Here is a 17,962-nt window from a genome sequence, read left to right on the forward strand (position 1 = left end):
GTTGGTCTCTCTATCTCTCTTTCAGTCTGTCTTTCTATCTGTCTGTCTGTATGTTAGTCGTCTGTCTTTCTATCTGTCTGTCTGTATGTTAGTCGTCTGTCTATGTCCGTCCGTCTTTCCCAGTCTCTGGAGGGTCAGGCATTCCGCTCTCCAGTCCCCAAACAAACGGCGGGTTCTGAGAGCAGAGCTCGCTCTACAGACGCTCTATCTGCTCGGAGCAGACCTCGCTCTACAGACGCTCTACTGAACTGCTCAGAGACCTCGCTCTACAGACGCTCTACTGAACTGAAACAATAGCCTCTGAGGCCCCGACTTAAACAACCTCAAGATCAACTGGTCAGCAGAAGTGGAGCAAAGGACACAGAAAGCAGTGCAGGCTCTATTGTAGCCATTAAAGTCAAATACTTTATTGTGATTATCGTTAGTTAATCCAGGCCTTGAGTGGGCTAATGTAGGGGGGGGGGGGGGGGGTAGAATGTGTGCCATTAAGGATTTAATGGCCAAAAAAACTAAAATACACAGTTGACATCATGTCACCAAATCACGATGTATCATGTATCTAACTACTAACTCTAGCAAAACCATAGGCTTAGAAGATTTGCTTAAAATGAAAGAGTAGGCTGAGATCAACCCTCAATATGCGTCGGGGTCCAAGGCGAGAGGATCACATCGTTAAGTCCTCCGGGTGAAGCTGCTCCCCCAACCGGCCGAAGTACAATGAACCTTCTCTTCTCTGACGACAATCAGCCACATCCTCCCCTCACCCAACTAAAACCCCCCTTCACATATAGTCGTACGTACTATATCACTCGAAAAGGTTCCACTAAGAATAATACAAGTAATACAGAACATCATCTTGATCCTCAAAACGTAGGAGATGCATCATGCAGGAGAGCGACATGGACAGCTTGAAAACTACAAAAGAATATCCCAGCCTGCAAGCGCAAATAGGATTTTACATTTCACAAGTAGATAATACTTCGGCGAATTCGTCATCCATTGTATACATAGCTAAACTAATGAATGATCAAACACAAACAGGATGGCAGGCCTACCTTGTCTGCATGGATCAGCTCGGTGCCCCTTGTCTTCGGCTCCGAGACGTGTCACTCGCTACGCTTCGGAAGTGTTCTGCAGAATGTGCGGTAAACGGGGAGGCGGTGGAGGACCAACACGGTTGACGTGGAGTGAACTGGCCTGGACTAGAACTGGAGCTGTCCTGGAACCTCTGCAGACTCGGTGTCTGAACGCTCACTGGTCCGGGTCTCCGTGGATGCAGATCGAGAACTTCGGAGTGCCTGCGCTCCACTGACGCAGCTGCGCGTCAGTCCGAGAGAAGGGTTGAGGTTCTCTCTCTCCACTCAGAGAACCGAGAGAAGGGTTGAGGTTCTCTCTCTCCACTCAGAGGACCGAGAGAAGGGTTGAGGTTCTCTCTCTCCACTCAGAGGACTGAGAAAAGGGTTGAGGTTCTCTCTCTCCACTCAGAGGACCGAGAGAAGAATCGTTAAAGCTAGTCTCCACATCCTCTTCATGCACATGATAAATAATGCCCAACTTTACCAATGTCTACTAGTACCCTGACGTCTATCTATCTATCTATCTATCTATCTATCTATCTATCTATCTATCTATCTATCTATCTATCTATCTATCTATCTATCTATCTATCTATCTATCTATCTATCTATCTATCTGTGCATGTTTGTTTGCATATGTATGTCTGTGCGTGTGCGTTTGCGCGCGCGCGCGCGTGTGTGTGTAGGTTTGTGTATTCCTCGGTGCATGCCAGTTACAACCTGCCCACATTGTTTTCCTCTGCCAAGCTCAACAGATGTGTGTATATCTCTGTAGTTTGAGGTGTATTTTTGCTGGTTTATCCTGTGATGCTGAGTGAGTATACCTAAATGTATGAGTATTTATTATGAAATAGAGGAAATAGCCGACAAGCATACCATAATAATCCTGTAGTACCGTACAATAATGTGACAATTACAGAAAAATATAGTGTGGAAGTTTGTTCCCACTTTGTTGATATTTCACCCTTGTTCAGTTAAACTGAAAAAGTGACTGCTGAAAGTGATGAGGCATCAATTGCTTCACATGTGCTTTGTGAGTGTAAATCAATGTATTTCTGGTATAAATAACATTTGATTCAAAGTCAGTCGATACGATCTAGGAGTATGAGCAGAAGTGTCGGATGCTACCAATGTTTGCTTCATGGCACTTAGTTCTTCTTCCATGCATCAATGTCATCCTTTAGAAGGACATTCCCCCACAGCATGGAATGTGAGTCAATGGTTATAATGGTTTATTGCTCAAGTTGTTTGAGTGGATCTTTGCACGTGGATGAGGGATGCATGCTAGTTTAACAGAGGGTTAGTTCAGTTTAGCACAAATACAAGTCAGGCTGTTGCTGCTCTTTTGAAGGGAGCATTCTGGTTGTGCTTTTATAAATGGAAATCGCTTTATTTAACCCTTATTCTTATTTTATGAAATAGGATCAAGTACTTTCAAAGGGTTGATTTATTGGCAAGGAAGGAAAGTGCTTCCCACAATGAGTAACATACTTTTATTAAAGTACATTATTTTACTTTTATTAAAGTATGTTACTGAAGTACTATTTCAATACAATTGAAGTCGTTGTAATTCATTCCAATGTTGTTGTTTTTTGCAAATATTTTAATCCCATCAACTCAACCTATACTCAATGTGGTTTAATTAATCCAATTCACATTTCAAGTATCCTTTTAATTATCCTATACAAGCATGCAACCAATACCATCAGTTAATTATCCTATACAAGCAATGCAACCGATACCATCAGTGGCTTAATAAGTTATATAATTATCAGAGATACTGCAGACACAAAATGGAGCGCATTAGCAAGAGGTTATTTGATTACCTGCTAAACGTTGTTCCATTCTTCTGTACGGAGCGTTTAGTGCACCTGTGCACGTTTCAACCTAGTGGGAAGAGTTCAGTTTAGCACCAAAAAACCAAACAAATACCGACCTAAGCAGCAAATAAAAGCTGGATATGATCCTACTATCTGCCTGTAGATTCCTTCAAACTCCAATCGTATTCCAAAGAAAACATGTCAGCAGTGGGAACATGATGAAGTATGTTTCTCATAATGTACTCATTCACATAACCCGAGCTGCACTCGGCTGATAAAACACAGCACAGCCAAAATAATCACCTTCTCAACTAACTGGGCGAAGGCACTATCACTGGAATGTTCCAGAATTAATGGGAATTGCAGATTCCGAGTGATACACAGGGTCTGTGTGGCAGCCGTCACCGGACTGCAGGAATGTGACGCTGGAAAGGCACCATGGTGTGGTATTGTTGAGCTCAAGTAGCACTGGGCCACAACGTCACCAGTGGCCTGGTATTGTTGAGCTTAAGTAACACTGGGCCCCAAAGTCTACCATGATGAAAGACCACTCATAAAGGACTCTTCAGAATCCCTTGTCGTAGATCATATGATCATAGAGAGATGGTTGTCTCTTTAGCTCATAGATGAGGCATGGAATCGATCGGATCATTTAACATCTGCTGGTTATGGTGGTGGTGGCAAAAAGAGATGTCAAAAGGTCTGGTCAGCTTGTTTCAAATGCTTATTAGGCTGCTATTGCTGCTGCTTCTAGAAGCTTCCCAGGCGCTTGGTGATGTAACAACCTTAGTGTGTCTCCTTGGTAGAGTAGGACTTAGAAGTAGAATCTACTGTAACAACCTTAGTGCGTCTCCTTGGTAGAGTAGGACTTAGAAGTAGAATCCACTGTAACAACCTTAGTGCGTCTCCTTGGTAGAGTAGGACTTAGAAGTAGAATCTACTGTAACAACCTTAGTGCGTCTCCTTGGTAGAGTAGGCCTTAGAAGTAGAATCTACTGTAACAACCTTAGTGCGTCTCCTTGGTAGAGTAGGCCTTAGAAGTACAATCGACTGTATAGTTAACTTATGTTCAGCCATTACATCACCCGTGTATTTTCTCAAATGCGTTAGGTGTAGTGTGTAATGTACTCTACTCTATCTACTCTATATTCTATCTGCTATGTGGTAATTAGCTAAGCAGGGGGATCAATGAACTCAGCCAAGGTTAAACTCGTCTGCCAATGTGGACAATATTCATCGGATTGGTATGCATTGAGTTTATTATTGTCTCTTGTCATCCCAGTGTTCAAATATTACTTCATGCTGCTTTGAAATATGATGGCTTGAATTATTTGGAAATAGTCGAAATTCGTTTAAATAATTAAAACAATATATTGAAATCCAGAACAAATGTAAGTTGAGAATCTTAGAAATTACCAACATTTTGTTTTAGAAGACAGAATACTTTTGATTGTTTTAATTTTGTAAAAAACATTTGAATAAAAAAACAGATAAAATCGTATAGGATTCTTTGTAATTATAAAAAATGAAAGTAAAATATTCCCCATTTCAGTTTGCAGTTAAAACATTTTGTGGGATTGCAGATAACAGGTACACCTCCTGAGCCTCCTTCCCAACCTTTATTATTTGTTTTAACAAATAAGTAAGATAAATCTGTAGGCCTACACAGTTTTCTTAAAAATTAAACTTTTCTCAAATTAAGCATATTTTAAATGAACTCAGAATTTCTTTCCTGCTAAAAGGTTTGTAGGCTACTAGCCTCCTTATTCATGTTAACACAAAGAGCCAGCAGACGCACGGGTCCCAGGCAGCGGCGCTGAAGCCCCAACGTGTGACAGGGTCCCAGCGGCCCTGAACGCGCAGAGGGCTCTCTGGGCTAGGGAGAGACGGTAACGGCACGGTGGGCTCTCTGGGCTAGGGAGAGACGGTAACGGCACGGTGGGCTCTCTGGGCTAGGGAGAGACGGTAACGGCACGGTGGGCTCTCTGGGCTAGGGAGAGACGGTAACGGCACGGTGGGCTCTCTGGGCTAGGGAGAGACGGTAACGGCACGGTGGGCTCTCTGGGCTAGGGAGAGACGGTAACGGCACGGTGGGCTCTCTGGGCTAGGGAGAGACGGTAACGGCACGGTGGGCTCTCTGGGCTAGGGAGAGACGGTAACGGCACGGTGGGCTCTCTGGGCTAGGGAGAGACGGTAACGGCACGGTGGGCTCTCTGGGCTCGTGAGAGACGGTAACGGCACGGTGGGCTCTTCTAAATTGCGGTGAACTTTTCATCTGTGTGAGGTGTGTGTCGTGGTGTGTGTAATTTGGAGAGATTAAAAAATGTATCCTGTGCATCAGAAATACATTTAATGTTTTACATTTTAAATATGTAAGAGTATACTTTCCCAAATGAATAACTGGGATTAAATAAATTAATAAAAAACAATTGATTGTAAAGCACCCAATAATTTAATTGTCATAGGTGTCAGTAAAATCTGATCTTTCGGGAGGGGCTAACGAAGAAAATAACCTTTGAAGCCTTTTTAATTGCCTCAAAAATGAGCTAAAGCCGTAGATGAAATATTTACATAAAGTTATTAGCGCTGTGAGATGTTTGGTGCGAGGATGCAGAGGCTGCACCTGTTGAGCGGAGGAGGAGACGTAGCAGGAGTGACGGAGGCGGATGGAGGCTTCCTGTTGTGGTTCTAATGAACAGCAAGCAGACACATTTAATACGAAAAAACATATCAGACAAATGGAAACATATGAGACATATGGAAACATATGAGGGGAACTCAGACATTAGACAACTTTAAAGGGAGGAACTAAAATAAGGGTCGTTTCCGAGGTAGGCCTATCTTCAGGAAAGACAAAGCCCTGAAAATGAGGTGCTTATCTAAAATGCAGACCACAATTGTATATTTATAAGTATTGTGTTTAACTTTGAACTATGCACATGTTTAACCTTTCTGTGTGGAATAAGGGTCCCTTGGAGTATTCAAACTATAATCTAAAAGTATGACCTTTGACCACTCTTAAGCACATTCTCTCACTTCTACAACTCTCCATCTTTTCAGACCCAATTTCTGATTAGGTGTTAATCCACCCTGACCACATAACACTGATAACCCTGACCCAATCCCAGCCCCTCCTCCACCCCCCACCGGCCCCTCCTCCACCCCCCACGGCCCCCAGCCCCTCCTCCACCCCCCCACGGCCCCTCCCTCCAGCCCCCCCCCCACCATGTCCACCGACCCCGCCTCCCAGCTGCCCTTCTACCACGGCAGCATCTCGCGGCGGGACGCGGAGCGGGAGCTGATGCTGGCGGACAGCGCGGACGGGCTCTTCCTGCTGCGGCAGTGCCAGCGCAGCCTGGGGGGCTACGTGCTCTCGCTGACCTACCAGGGGGTCTTCAACCACTACCCCGTGGAGAGGCTGCCCAACGGCACCTACGGCATCCCCGGCAGCATGCCCCACTGCGGCCCGGCCGAGCTGTGCGAGTTCCTCAGCCGGGAGCCAGACGGGCTGCCCTGCGCGCTGAGACGGCCCTGCCTGAGGGCGCCGGAGCAGCCCCCGAGGAAGGGGCTGTTCGACACCCTGAGGGAGAACCTGCTGCGGGAGTACGTGAAGCAGACCTGGAGCCTGGAGGTAGGGGTTAACGTCACCCACTGAGGCAGTGAAGCTCATTCAAACGCTGGATTTATAACTTTTGTAGAAAACAGTATAATAGTGTTGACCTTTAACTAGATTGTGGGAATTGATTGTGTACATGTGGATGCAGAAAATGTGAACTTTGTGTGTGTGTGTGTGTGTGTGTGTGTGTGTGTGTGTGTGTGTGTGTGTGTGTGTGTGTGTGTGTGTGTGTGTATGCACTATGTATGTATGTCTACTATGTGTGTAACGTGTGTGCCCTGTGTGTGTATGTCTACTATGTGTGTACTGTGTGTGTAATGTGTGTGCCCTGTGTGTGTATGTCTACTATGTGTGTGTGTGCCACGTGTGTGTCCTGTGTGTATGTGATCAGGATGCTGAAGACATAGAGCAGGCGGTCATCAGCCATGCTCCGCAGCTGGAGAAGTTGATGGCCACCACGGCCCATGAGAAGATGGCCTGGTACCACGGGAAGATCTCCAGACAGGAGGGCGAGAGGCTTCTGAACACAGGGTCCAAGACCGACGGCAAGTTCCTGTGAGTAGCAGCGCGATGGGAGGGGGCTATGGTAAGATGGGTGTTATAGTAAGATGGTCAATACAAGCATATGGTGTAACATATCCTCTGACACCACCGTCATCAATGTGGACATCAGAGGGACGAGCTACAAGCTGAGATTACTCATTTAGGGGCCATCCTCACAAAGGGCGGTAGTTAAGAGGTTTAAGTTGACGCCGTCTCCTCTACAGTGCGTAGTTTAGGCTTGAACAATGGTCCCTTTCATGGACAACTGTGAAATGGCAATGTCAATACTTACCCCCTGCAGGGCAGGCCTTCATGTGATTGGTTCTGGTGGAATATATGATTGGGATCTGATTGTTTGTGGGGCCCAATGGACCTAAATGTCCAACCCAAGTTGAACAATACCTTTCTATTCTATTTTATTATATATATATAATATTTTAATCTATTTCCTGAGTTGTGTATTTATTTCTGCATTAGCGTGCGCGACAGCGAGGCGGGTACATTTGCACTCTCCATGCTATATGGGAAGACGGTATACCACTACCGCATCAACCAGGACAAGTCAGGGAAGTACTCCATACCAGAGGGAGACCGCTTTGATACAGTGTGGCAGGTTAGTTAGTTACAGGTTAGTTAGTCTGTTACTGCAAAACATACAGGCTCTGCATGGGCTGAGAAAAGCATCATGCTGTCGTTTTTTGTTCTACCAGATGGTTCAATACCTGAAGATGAAGCCTGCCGGACTCATGACCAACCTCTCTGAAGAGTGTGCCAACAGCGCGATGGCAGCCAGTGAGTCCATAAACAGGAGCATTATTCTGTTACCAGTGTCTTTTAGCAAACTAACACTTTATATTACGCAAAGTTGTCATTGAAATAATATTTGCTTCACTTTCAGAGTCACCTGCTCTTCCAGCAGGGAGGAAGGAACGTCTGAATGGATACACACCGCCCCCTAGAGGTCAGTCCACCATCCTACAGCCCATAATGAACCACAGTGCATATTCACATTCAGAAAATTAAATCAGGTCAATATAATTAGTTCCAAAAATAATTGTATGGACTTCTATCCAAAGTCAGAAAACTGACTATGGATAGACCAACTAACCTTAAGCATGTGTTACTTGAGCACCAACACACACACACACACACACACACACACACACACACACACACACACACACACACACACATACACACACACACACACACACACACACACACACACACACACACACACACACACACTAAAGTAAAATTGAAGGGAGAATGTCCTGTGAGCTTACCAGGGCCGCTTTAAGTCACCATGGCCACCATGACTTGTGCCTCCAGCCACCTCGTTCCTCAAGCCCAGCCTCCCGGCCCCCTTGGCGGGCAGCCAACTGCTGCCCATGGACTGCAGCGGTTTCGTCAACGCGTACCACAACCCCAAGGACCTGAAGAAGTTCTTCATCAACAGAGACCAACTGGTGATGGATGAGGTGGAGCTGGGCTCAGGGAACTTCGGCTGTGTCAAAAAGGGCGTCCTTAAAACCACGGAAAACAATGAGAAGTGCGGCTCTTTTCTCATGTACACTAGTAATAGAAGCACTTCTACTGTCTAGAGGTTTTGGTGCCCATGTGCACTGAAACATGGCACGTTATTGTTTCTCAAAGTAGCTCCCACTATTTAACATAAACAGTAACCACCTAAGTGACTGTACATACATGTATGCCAAGGAATCTATGTGATGTGTGTCTGTGTAGGTCGGAACTGCAAACAATGCATGTAAATATGCCTCATTGTGAGTTATAAGTGGCTAGAATTCTATCCCATGCAATTGTGTTAACTTCTACAATTGTCTTAACCGGTGGTTTCCACGCTTAAAGTACTTTCTTCAAACCTAAGCCCTGTGCTGCTCTCTGCTGCTCTCTCTCTCTGCGGGTCTCTGCTGCTCTCTCTCTGCTGCTCTCTCTCTCTACTGCTCTCTCTCTGCTGTTCTCTGCTGCTCTCTCTCTACTGCTCTCTCTCTGCTGTTCTCTGTGCTCTCTCTCTCTCTACTGCTCTCTCTCTGCTGTTCTCTGCTGCTCTCTCTCTCTCTACTGCTCTCTCTCTGCTGTTCTCTGCTGCTATCTCTCTCTACTGTTCTCTGCTGCTCTCTCTCTGCTGTTCTCTGCTGCTCTCTCTCTCTACTGCTCTCTCTCTGCTGTTCTCTGCTGCTCTCTCTCTCTCTACTGCTCTCTCTCTGCTGCTCTCTCTGCTGCTCTCGGCCGTTTTCTCTCTGCTGCTCTCTCTGCTGTTTTCTCTCTGCTGTTCTCTCTCTGCTGCCCTCTCTGCTGTTCTCCCTCTCTGCTGCTCTCTCTCTGCTGCTCTCTCTGCTGCCCTCTCTCTGCTGCTCTTTCGGTCTGCGCTATCTCTGCAGGGAGCATGCTGACCGTATCAAAGGGCCAACACTCACCTCATATCCTCCACGCTTTGTTTTGGTGTTGCTCTCTCAGTGGGCAGATTGACGTGGCCATCAAAGTGTTGAAGAACGAGAACGAGTCGCTGGTGAAGGACGAGATGATGAGAGAGGCTGAGATCATGCACCAGCTTAGCAACGCCTACATAGTGCGCATGCTGGGTCTGTGCCAAGCAGAGAGCCTCATGCTGGTCATGGAGATGGCCTCAGCGGGCCCCCTCAACAAGTTCCTCCAGTCCAACAAGTAACTTCTGATTCATCCCTTTAATAGGGGGCCACATGTTATGGCATTTATAAAGCTATCTTTATCAAGAGAACACTAAATATGATTCTCTTATCTAGAGATCTCAGTACTAGACATGATACAGTACAACGTTAGTGACACACACACACACACACACACACACAGACACACACACACACACACACACACACACACACACACACACACACACACACACACACACACACACACACACACACACACACACACACACACCCACACAATCATCCAAGGGTCTTGGTTTTGATGGTGTGTTCTCCTGCCTCTAGGAGCTCAGTGAGTGTGGAAGGCATCGTGAGGCTGATGCACCAGGTCTCCATGGGGATGAGGTATCTGGAGGAGAAGAAGTTTGTACACAGAGACCTGGCCGCACGCAACGTTCTGCTGGTCAACCAGAACTTCGCCAAAATCAGTGACTTTGGTCTGTCCAAAGCCCTGGGTGCAGACGACAGATACTACAAGGTAAAGGGGCTCTTGTTCTGAGCAGTAGCAGTGTTCTGAGCAGACCACAAGTAGTGCAACTGGAGCTGTTGTGGCCCCCTGCTAGGAGCGTTATGAATCAGTAAAGTACATCAAGGTTACCCGTCCGATTGTTAACAGTGTGGCAACCCGGTTGGCTGGTAGGCTGGTTGACACGGTAAGTAAGCACGGTCTAGGCGAGTATAAAGCCGGTCACGGCGTTTATTTACAACAGGGTAAAAAGGATCAAGCATGAGTGTCTCTAGGCTAGGGTCTCCGTGAGCCTCGTAGCCGTCGTGGGTTTGTGCGTCTCCTTCTCTGTTGTCGGTGGGTCGCCTTCCTGCAGTGAGTCCTCGACTCGGCTTAACCCCTCCACGCGTTCCCCTTCCCCCTCCACGCGTTCCCCTTCCCCCTCCACGCGTTCCCCTTCCCCCTCCACGCGTTCCCCTTCCCCCTCCACGCGTTCCCCTTCCCCCTCCAGCTGATGAGGATCAGCTGGAGGGCGCTCCCTGTCCCTGGCACGTGGGTGGCGGCGGTACACGCCCTCTACCACCCGCCCCCTGGTGGGGGGCGGTTGGCAGCGGTACACGCCCCCTGCGCGGTACACGCCCTCTACCACCCGCCCCCTGGTGGGGGGCGGGTGGTGGGGGGCGGGTGGCAGCGGTACACGCCCTCTACCACCCGCCCCCTGGTGGGGGGCGGGTGGTAGAGGGCGGGTGGCAGCGGTACACGCCCTCAGGGGGCGGGTGGCGGCGGTACACGCCCCCTGAGGGCGTGTACCGCCGCCACCCGTTTCTACCACCCGCCCCCTGGTGGGGGGCGGGTGGTAGAGGGCGGGTGGCAGCGGTACACGCCCTCAGGGGGCGGGTGGCGGCGGTACACGCCCCCTGCGCGGTACACGCCCTCTACCACCCGCCCCCTGGTGGGGGGCGGGTGGCGGCGGTACACGCCCCCTGGGCGGTACACGCCCTCTACCACCCGCCCCCTGGTGGGGGGCGGGTTGCCACAACAGACACGATAACTTCTATGTTAGGACATAAATAATCTTATTTTGTGTAATACATTTTTGACAAAATGAGAGGGTAGACCCTGTGGATACTTAGGGAAACACAACATTGCATATGACCAAATGTTTTCTACACAACCTTGGTTCCCTGTTTCCTTTGTTCCCCTGCAGGCTCGGACCACGGGGAAGTGGCCCCTGAAGTGGTACGCCCCAGAATGCATCAGCTTCCACAAGTTCTCCAGCAAAAGTGACGTTTGGAGTTTTGGCGTCACCATGTGGGAAGCCTTTTCCTACGGAGGGAAACCATACAGGGTACGGAAAACATCCAGCACCATCTGTTGCCTCTTTGTAAGACCTCAAATACCAATCCTATTTGTTGTTCTCCTTGTTGAGCAGAAGATGGTCGGTACTCAGGTGGTGGATTACATCAAGGAGGGGAACCGCCTGGAACGTCCTTCTCAATGCCCAGAGCAAATGTACCAGCTCATGATGGACTGCTGGACCTACAAGTGAGTCTCTCTACTAATACATACACGATAGTGCTTAGTGAACCACCTCATGACAGTCTCTCTCTCTCTCTCTCTCTCTCTCTCTCTCTCTCTCTCTCTCTCTCTCTCTCTCTCTCTCTCTCTCTCTCTCTCTCTCCCCCTCCCTCCCTCCCTCCCTCCCTCCCTCCCCCCCCCTCTCTCTCAGCCACGAGGACAGGCCAGACTTCCAGCAGGCTGAGGGGTCCATGAGGACTTACTACTACTCCATATGTAACCAGCCTCAGCCAGGGGATGAGGCTGGTGCTGCCCAGCCTATCAAGTAGAGCAGAACAAGGCCTTCCTGTCCCTGCACAATGCAGCCATTCAAACCTTCACAAAAGGCTTCTAACAAACTGTCCTCAGTGACCAGCTTCTCTTACTCTTACATTGCAGCTTAACCATTTTATTTCTTAATATTGCATTAAAGTTCTCCACATATATGCAAATGAGAAATGTGCCCTAATGAAGAAGCATTATGATGTAATTCAATTGAGAGAAAATAGGTATAGTGTTCTTCATTTGAAATGAATGATGGCTATTTGGAGGCAAGTAGTCAATGAATTAAAACTCCCTTGAACACAAACCTCTATATATTGTTGTTTTCGAATCATTTCTTGGCCCCATATTTGTATTATCAAAAATCAATGTCATTTAAAGTACACATACTAATAATCTAGAGTTAATTTAGAGTTAAGTTGAAGGGTCGACCACGTTAAACTGAAATGTAGAAGGGTTTCGATTATCTGATGGTGGATGGAATAATAGTCGACGAACAAACACCATACAAAAGTTCTCTCTGTAGAGCGACAGTAGCAGCTGAATAGCAGCGGGCTCGCGGAGGGCTCGCGGGCTCGCGGGCTCGCGGAGGGTTCGGCGGGCTCGCGGAGGGCTCGGCGGGCTCGTGCAGCACCTCGGGCGGCCCAGTGACGTATCATCAAAGGAAGTGCTTCTTTTCGTCCGCTGGGGAGGAGTCTGTCGATATATAGTTTCCTCAATAAAGTGTCTTGTTTATCTCATGTTAAGTGATTCTACAGTCGGCGTCGCGTTATGTAATTCGTTATGTCTATTTCTCCGGTTTTGGGGCAACATATTTCGAACAGTAGGTGATTAATATCAGACGAACGCTACAGGTCGGAGGAAACATTAACGGAACAGGAAGGCGGAACAAGTAAGTTCGGCAAAGTGTCTCTCAACCGGAGCACTTCACTACCTCGTCACCACACATCTCTGGGATGCACGATGCCTGTGTAGAAGTCTTGGCGTACACATCCATGACAAGTATTCATGTTTATAACGTCTCTATTATATATATATAGTACCGCTATGAAGCAACAAGTCGGACGGCTCGAGCTCCGCACTTCGGCTAACGTGACGTCACGAGCTGTTCTCAGCTCAGCCTTTAATCTCGAGCAATGTTAATATACACACCTACACCTTTGAGTATAACATGTCATAACATGGTACTATGGAGTACAGGCCGTGTACCTCTGAGCTGTTTCCCTCGTGTGAGCCATATAAATGATATATATAGTACAGTGTATGTATATAGTTTAGTATATATATGCATAGTATAGGCACCACGCCTGGAGGAACACAGCTCATATTAACACTGCAGTCAGAGCCTATTATTATGAATGGTTTGCATATTGAAATTATTATCCTACTAATTTTTCGGTAATTTTCTTTATCCTCCTCTTTCCACCTGCACACATGAACACCAATAGAGCGAGGGTTTTCTAAAGCAGCACCCAATCTAACCTGTTCACACCACCCCCAACCCTTCCTGGTTCCACACCAGAGACCTCATTACCCCAGACCACACCCAGAGCAGATCGCCTCCCGCCCCCTGCTAACCCTCCCTAACCCTCCCTAACCGTCCCTAACCCTCCCTGACCCTCACCCACATGCAGCCATGTCTCTCGGCCTGAAACAAGTCTTCAACAAAGACCGGACGTTCCGCCCCAAGCGCAAGTTTGAGCCCGGGACGCAGCGGTTCGACCTGCACAAGAAGGCCCAGGCCTCGCTGAACGCGGGGCTGGACCTGAGGCAGGCCGTGCAGCTGCCCCACGGGGAGGACCTCAACGACTGGGTGGCCGTCCACGTGGTGGACTTCTTTAACCGCATCAACCTCATCTACGGCACCATCAGCGACTCCTGCACCGACCAGACCTGCCCCGTCATGTCTGGAGGACCCAAGTACGAGTACCGCTGGCAGGACGACCACAAGTACAAGAGGCCCACGGCCCTGGCGGCGCCCAAGTACATGAGCCTGCTGATGGACTGGATCGAGGTGCAGATCAACAACGAGAACATCTTCCCCACCAACGTCGGTAAGGGCTGGGGTCAGAGGCTGCAGGATCCCAGTGTGGGCTACCTCAGGACAGGCTTTAGAAGTAGGGCACAGCCTGGCTGCCCCCATTATCCCCATCATGGATATGACATTCAGCTGGCCAATGCCTCCGTAACGGAGTAGCTAAATGAAACAAATGCCAACAGGCTGTTAGTTTGTTTAACCCTTTTTGCGAGCAGTGTCGTACGGCATCCTGACGGTAACGTGGTAGACACCGTTTCTTCCACATTTTAGAGCAGTTTCATCATTTTGACCTTGCTTGATCTCTGAGTTCCCAAACCAGATGCATTGTTGGCATCTCATGAACAACAGAAGCATCTCAGCAAACATATAAGGGTCACGGTTCCAGTGTAATCTATGATTAAAAATGACCCTAAAGGATTAGGCTGGTTTGTTAAGACCCCGGGTTAATGTCAACATTGTCTGTCCAGATGTAAATCAGCCATTTGTTCAACTCACCCCCTCTTGGGTGTGGGTGTCTTTTGGAACCGGCCAGTTGGCCTCCATTGTGTTCAGAACGAGTGTCTGGCAGCCCCCTTAGCTGAGGTGAACATTAATGCTGCATATCAGTTAACCCCCCCCCCTACACTTATCCATGCAGCGCATTGAGATGTTGCTCTGCATTCAGAGTTCAGATGACCTCAGGGCCCCGCCACCACCTCCCCTCAGAAGGGCTCAGCCTGCTGTACGCTGAAGACAAAGGGTCCCCCCTTGTCTTAATGGGACTCACAACCCTGTGAACAGCACCAATCACATGGAATCGGATCTTTTCAATTCTGAATTTTTGGCCACTTTCCTACGTGATCAGATATCAGGCACAGTTGAGATCTTATACAATTCAACCGCAGTCTAAATATTAGAATTCAGGCAACTTTCAAGTCACTCTAGATCGAAAGTCACTGGGTGGATTCACTGGGTGGAAGACCACTGCATCAGTCGTCAGTAGAGAACAGTGAAAATAGGAGGGAATAGTTGGAGGCAATTAATGAGGAGCTGTATTTTCTATTTCTTGCAATCCGTTAGCCACAATAGGGCCTGTGTGTTTTCTCTTGAATAGAGCGACTCGCTTTCCAGAGGAAGCGTCGACACACAGGCTCAACGAGGGCACTGGCTCTTTGGCATTATGAGGGAAAGCTTCCTAGCCATGGCCGGTTGGACAGAAGATAGAACCAGCTATGGGACCAAACACTTGTTTGTAGTTGAATGGATATAATTTGATCAGAGTGCGTGGAGGGGGGTGAAGGTCCACAACTTACCTGGGTTCTTCTTAGCCAAGCAGCCAGATGCTTTAACTCAAGCCCTCATGATTCTAATTGAAACATGATTACATTATTATACAAATCCAATAACCCCTACCCACAATCAATGGATTGTAGAATAACCTATTTAAATCAAAATAAATGTAAAATAAAAGATAGGTTGTTATTTTGTCATTAGTCATTGTTACTAGCGCTATATTCCTGCTATTAGCCACAATGATATGAATGCTCATTTATAGGAGACATTCAAAAGAGTCAAACAGTTTGACCAGGTTTTTTATTTAATGAACGTTGTGTCTCCCTCCTGTTCAAAGGTACTCCATTCCCTAAGACCTTCATGCAGGTGGCTAAGAAGATTCTGTCTCGTCTGTTCCGAGTGTTCGTTCACGTCTACATCCACCACTTCGACCGCGTGAGCCAGATGGGGGCTGAGGCCCACGTCAACACCTGCTACAAGCACTTCTACTACTTTGTCACCGAGTTCAACCTTACGGACCACAAGGAGCTGGAGCCACTGGTAAGGAAACTGACCCAACGATTATAATAGGAAACTGTTCACTGACCTTTTATCGTTATTTTAGGTTTGATATTTGTATTTATTGAGTGTATTCGTGCTCTGCATGCCCTCCTGCATTAACTTAATGTATGCGCTAGTGTTGACTGTCATCCCAAGGGAGTATGTGAAAAGGTAGTGTACTGCATGTACATATAACTACTACAATACTCTTCAACTTAAGGTAGTGTACTCCATGTACATATAACTACTACAATACTCTTCAACTTAAGGTAGTGTACTGCATGTACATATAACTACTACAATACTCTTCAACTTAAGGTAGTGTACTGCATGTACATATAACTACTACAATACTCTTCAACTTAAGGTAGTGTACTGCATGTACATATAACTACTACAATACTCTTCAACTTAAGGTAGTGTACTGCATGTACATATAACTACTACAATACTCTTCAACTTAAGGTAGTGTACTGCATGTACATATAACTACTACAATACTCTTCAACTTAAGGTAGTGTGGTAGTGTAGTGGACGCTCTACGCAGTTCCTTCCTGTTTTAAGTTAACTCTGGGCTAAATGCAAACGGTACGACCCTGGCCAGACAATCCTCAGAATCCAAGGTCCATACAGGGTCGAGGCCGTGGTAAGGGCTGAATATAAGTACAAATTGCGGCCATAATTACCTTCAGTTTGGTGTTTTTCAGAAAGAGATGACCTCTCGGATGTGCCACTGAGCACCAGCAGCCGACAGCCTGGTCACATCCGTCCATTAGAAGACCGCATCAGAGAACCAAGAAATACAAATCAGACAGAGTTTTTATTTTTATATTTAAGTACTGTAATCTGTTTTAGCCACATAGGTTTACCCACAAATCTAATTGTGTTCCATTTTATTCCTTTTAAAGATTTCAAGCATTTTATCAGAGCACAGTATTAATGTTTTGTGTTTATTTTCTTTCATTTTGAATCATTCCAGAATGTGTTTTTTCCAATGTAAATTTAACCTAAATTGTAATCAGTTGTGACAGTAAATAATTAAGATTCTGTTTATTAAATTAAAATCACTCTTTTCTCTGTTACTTAACCCTGAATTGATTATTGGTGATCAAACATTCTTAGTTCACATACTCTCATCAAAACAGTTTTTTGGTTAAAGATACTCATCGTCTCTCTAATTTAACAGTTGCACGTTCATGTTGATGAAATGTATTCAACATTCAACCCAACCTGTATTTTAACACAAGAAAATATAAATCGGTGAAGGTTTCTTTCCCTGAAGAGTTTTTACTAGAAAGTAGTCTATTTTGGTTGCAGTTGCAATCCACCCTTTCTTCAGTTCTCCGGTGTCTCCGTCCTGGCACCGAGAGACAGCAGCTGGGAGTCACACCAGACTCAACAGTTTGGGCCCGAGTAGCCACAAGGTGGTGTCATGCGCAAGAAAATACTATATTTGACAATAAGGAAATCAATGCAATGTCTTCGTTATACCAAACAAACGAACCCAGGCACATAAATAAGAAATAGTTTGGGCATTTCCTCCGCGAATACAGAGTTGTATTCCATGTTTTCCGTTGTAGTGAATTATTATAAAATAATTATCAGTATAGAGATATCAGTATTAACTCTACTATTTATTTATATTCCACACCTATAACCGTTCTGATGTGCAATACGGTTTTCACTGAATTTGATGCAGTGTTACCTTTACTGTGAATCCTGTCGCCACGACAATCATTGTGTATTTATTTACATGCTGGCGACGTGCTGGACGGCCACCTCATGGCAGTTCGTCCTGTTTTTCTTATTGGATTTCACCTCACTTGCTTAGATAGTATTTGCAACCAGTTGGCCGGATAATCTGCACGACTAGGTCAATATCAACGACCTGTTTTAGTTTATGTGGCGGATGTTTTGACGAAAAAGTTGGTTGCTAGCAAGCCAATTCGTGTGACTCGACTGTAATTAGTTAGTTCACACCTGACGTTTAATTCTCCTGCAAATGCATTGGCTCAGATGTTGTCTCTCACACGCACACACGCACGCACGCACGCACACACACGTT

The 17,962-nt window shown here is 46.7% G+C and overlaps 3 protein-coding genes across 6 annotated transcripts in view; 2 read left to right on the plus strand and 1 right to left on the minus strand.

Moving 5' to 3' along the window:
* myo1f (myosin IF) overlaps positions 1-17,962 on the minus strand; it is a 308,989-nt gene that overhangs the window by 13,830 nt on the left and 277,197 nt on the right.
* On the plus strand, positions 6,108-12,360 carry zap70 (zeta chain of T cell receptor associated protein kinase 70). Its single transcript, XM_030373364.1, has 11 exons — positions 6,108-6,527; positions 6,904-7,067; positions 7,533-7,668; positions 7,766-7,847; positions 7,954-8,016; positions 8,388-8,607; positions 9,534-9,740; positions 10,049-10,241; positions 11,416-11,556; positions 11,641-11,753; positions 11,938-12,360. The coding sequence occupies exons 1-11, from the start codon at positions 6,123-6,125 to the stop codon at positions 12,053-12,055; spliced, it is 1,842 nt and encodes a 613-aa protein (XP_030229224.1). The 5' UTR covers positions 6,108-6,122; the 3' UTR covers positions 12,056-12,360.
* Positions 12,649-16,984, plus strand: mob3a (MOB kinase activator 3A). Of its 4 annotated transcripts, none has more exons than XM_030373385.1 (4): positions 12,649-12,939; positions 13,496-14,101; positions 15,695-15,897; positions 16,590-16,984. In XM_030373385.1, the coding sequence occupies exons 2-4, from the start codon at positions 13,684-13,686 to the stop codon at positions 16,632-16,634; spliced, it is 666 nt and encodes a 221-aa protein (XP_030229245.1). In that variant the 5' UTR covers positions 12,649-12,939; positions 13,496-13,683; the 3' UTR covers positions 16,635-16,984. The 4 variants fall into 4 exon arrangements, with proteins under 4 accessions (XP_030229245.1, XP_030229247.1, XP_030229246.1 ...); XM_030373387.1 differs by having other exon boundaries at positions 16,605-16,984; XM_030373386.1 differs by having other exon boundaries at positions 12,691-12,939; positions 13,682-14,101.

This window comes from Gadus morhua, chromosome 12 (assembly GCF_902167405.1).
Source record: "Gadus morhua chromosome 12, gadMor3.0, whole genome shotgun sequence".
Lineage (NCBI taxonomy): Eukaryota > Metazoa > Chordata > Actinopteri > Gadiformes > Gadidae > Gadus > Gadus morhua.

Bases quoted from the DNA above. Each gene is read 5' to 3' on its own strand.
- mob3a (XM_030373385.1), top strand. From the start codon at position 13,684: ATGTCTCTCGGCCTGAAACAAGTCTTCAACAAAGACCGGACGTTCCGC. The intron at 14,102-15,694 runs GTAAGGGCTGGG...TCCTGTTCAAAG, and splicing joins CATCTTCCCCACCAACGTCG to GTACTCCATTCCCTAAGACC. The intron at 15,898-16,589 runs GTAAGGAAACTG...AATTACCTTCAG, and splicing joins ACAAGGAGCTGGAGCCACTG to TTTGGTGTTTTTCAGAAAGA.
- zap70 (XM_030373364.1), top strand. From the start codon at position 6,123: ATGTCCACCGACCCCGCCTCCCAGCTGCCCTTCTACCACGGCAGCATC. The intron at 8,017-8,387 runs GTCAGTCCACCA...TTGTGCCTCCAG, and splicing joins ATACACACCGCCCCCTAGAG to CCACCTCGTTCCTCAAGCCC. The intron at 11,754-11,937 runs GTGAGTCTCTCT...CCTCTCTCTCAG, and splicing joins ATGGACTGCTGGACCTACAA to CCACGAGGACAGGCCAGACT.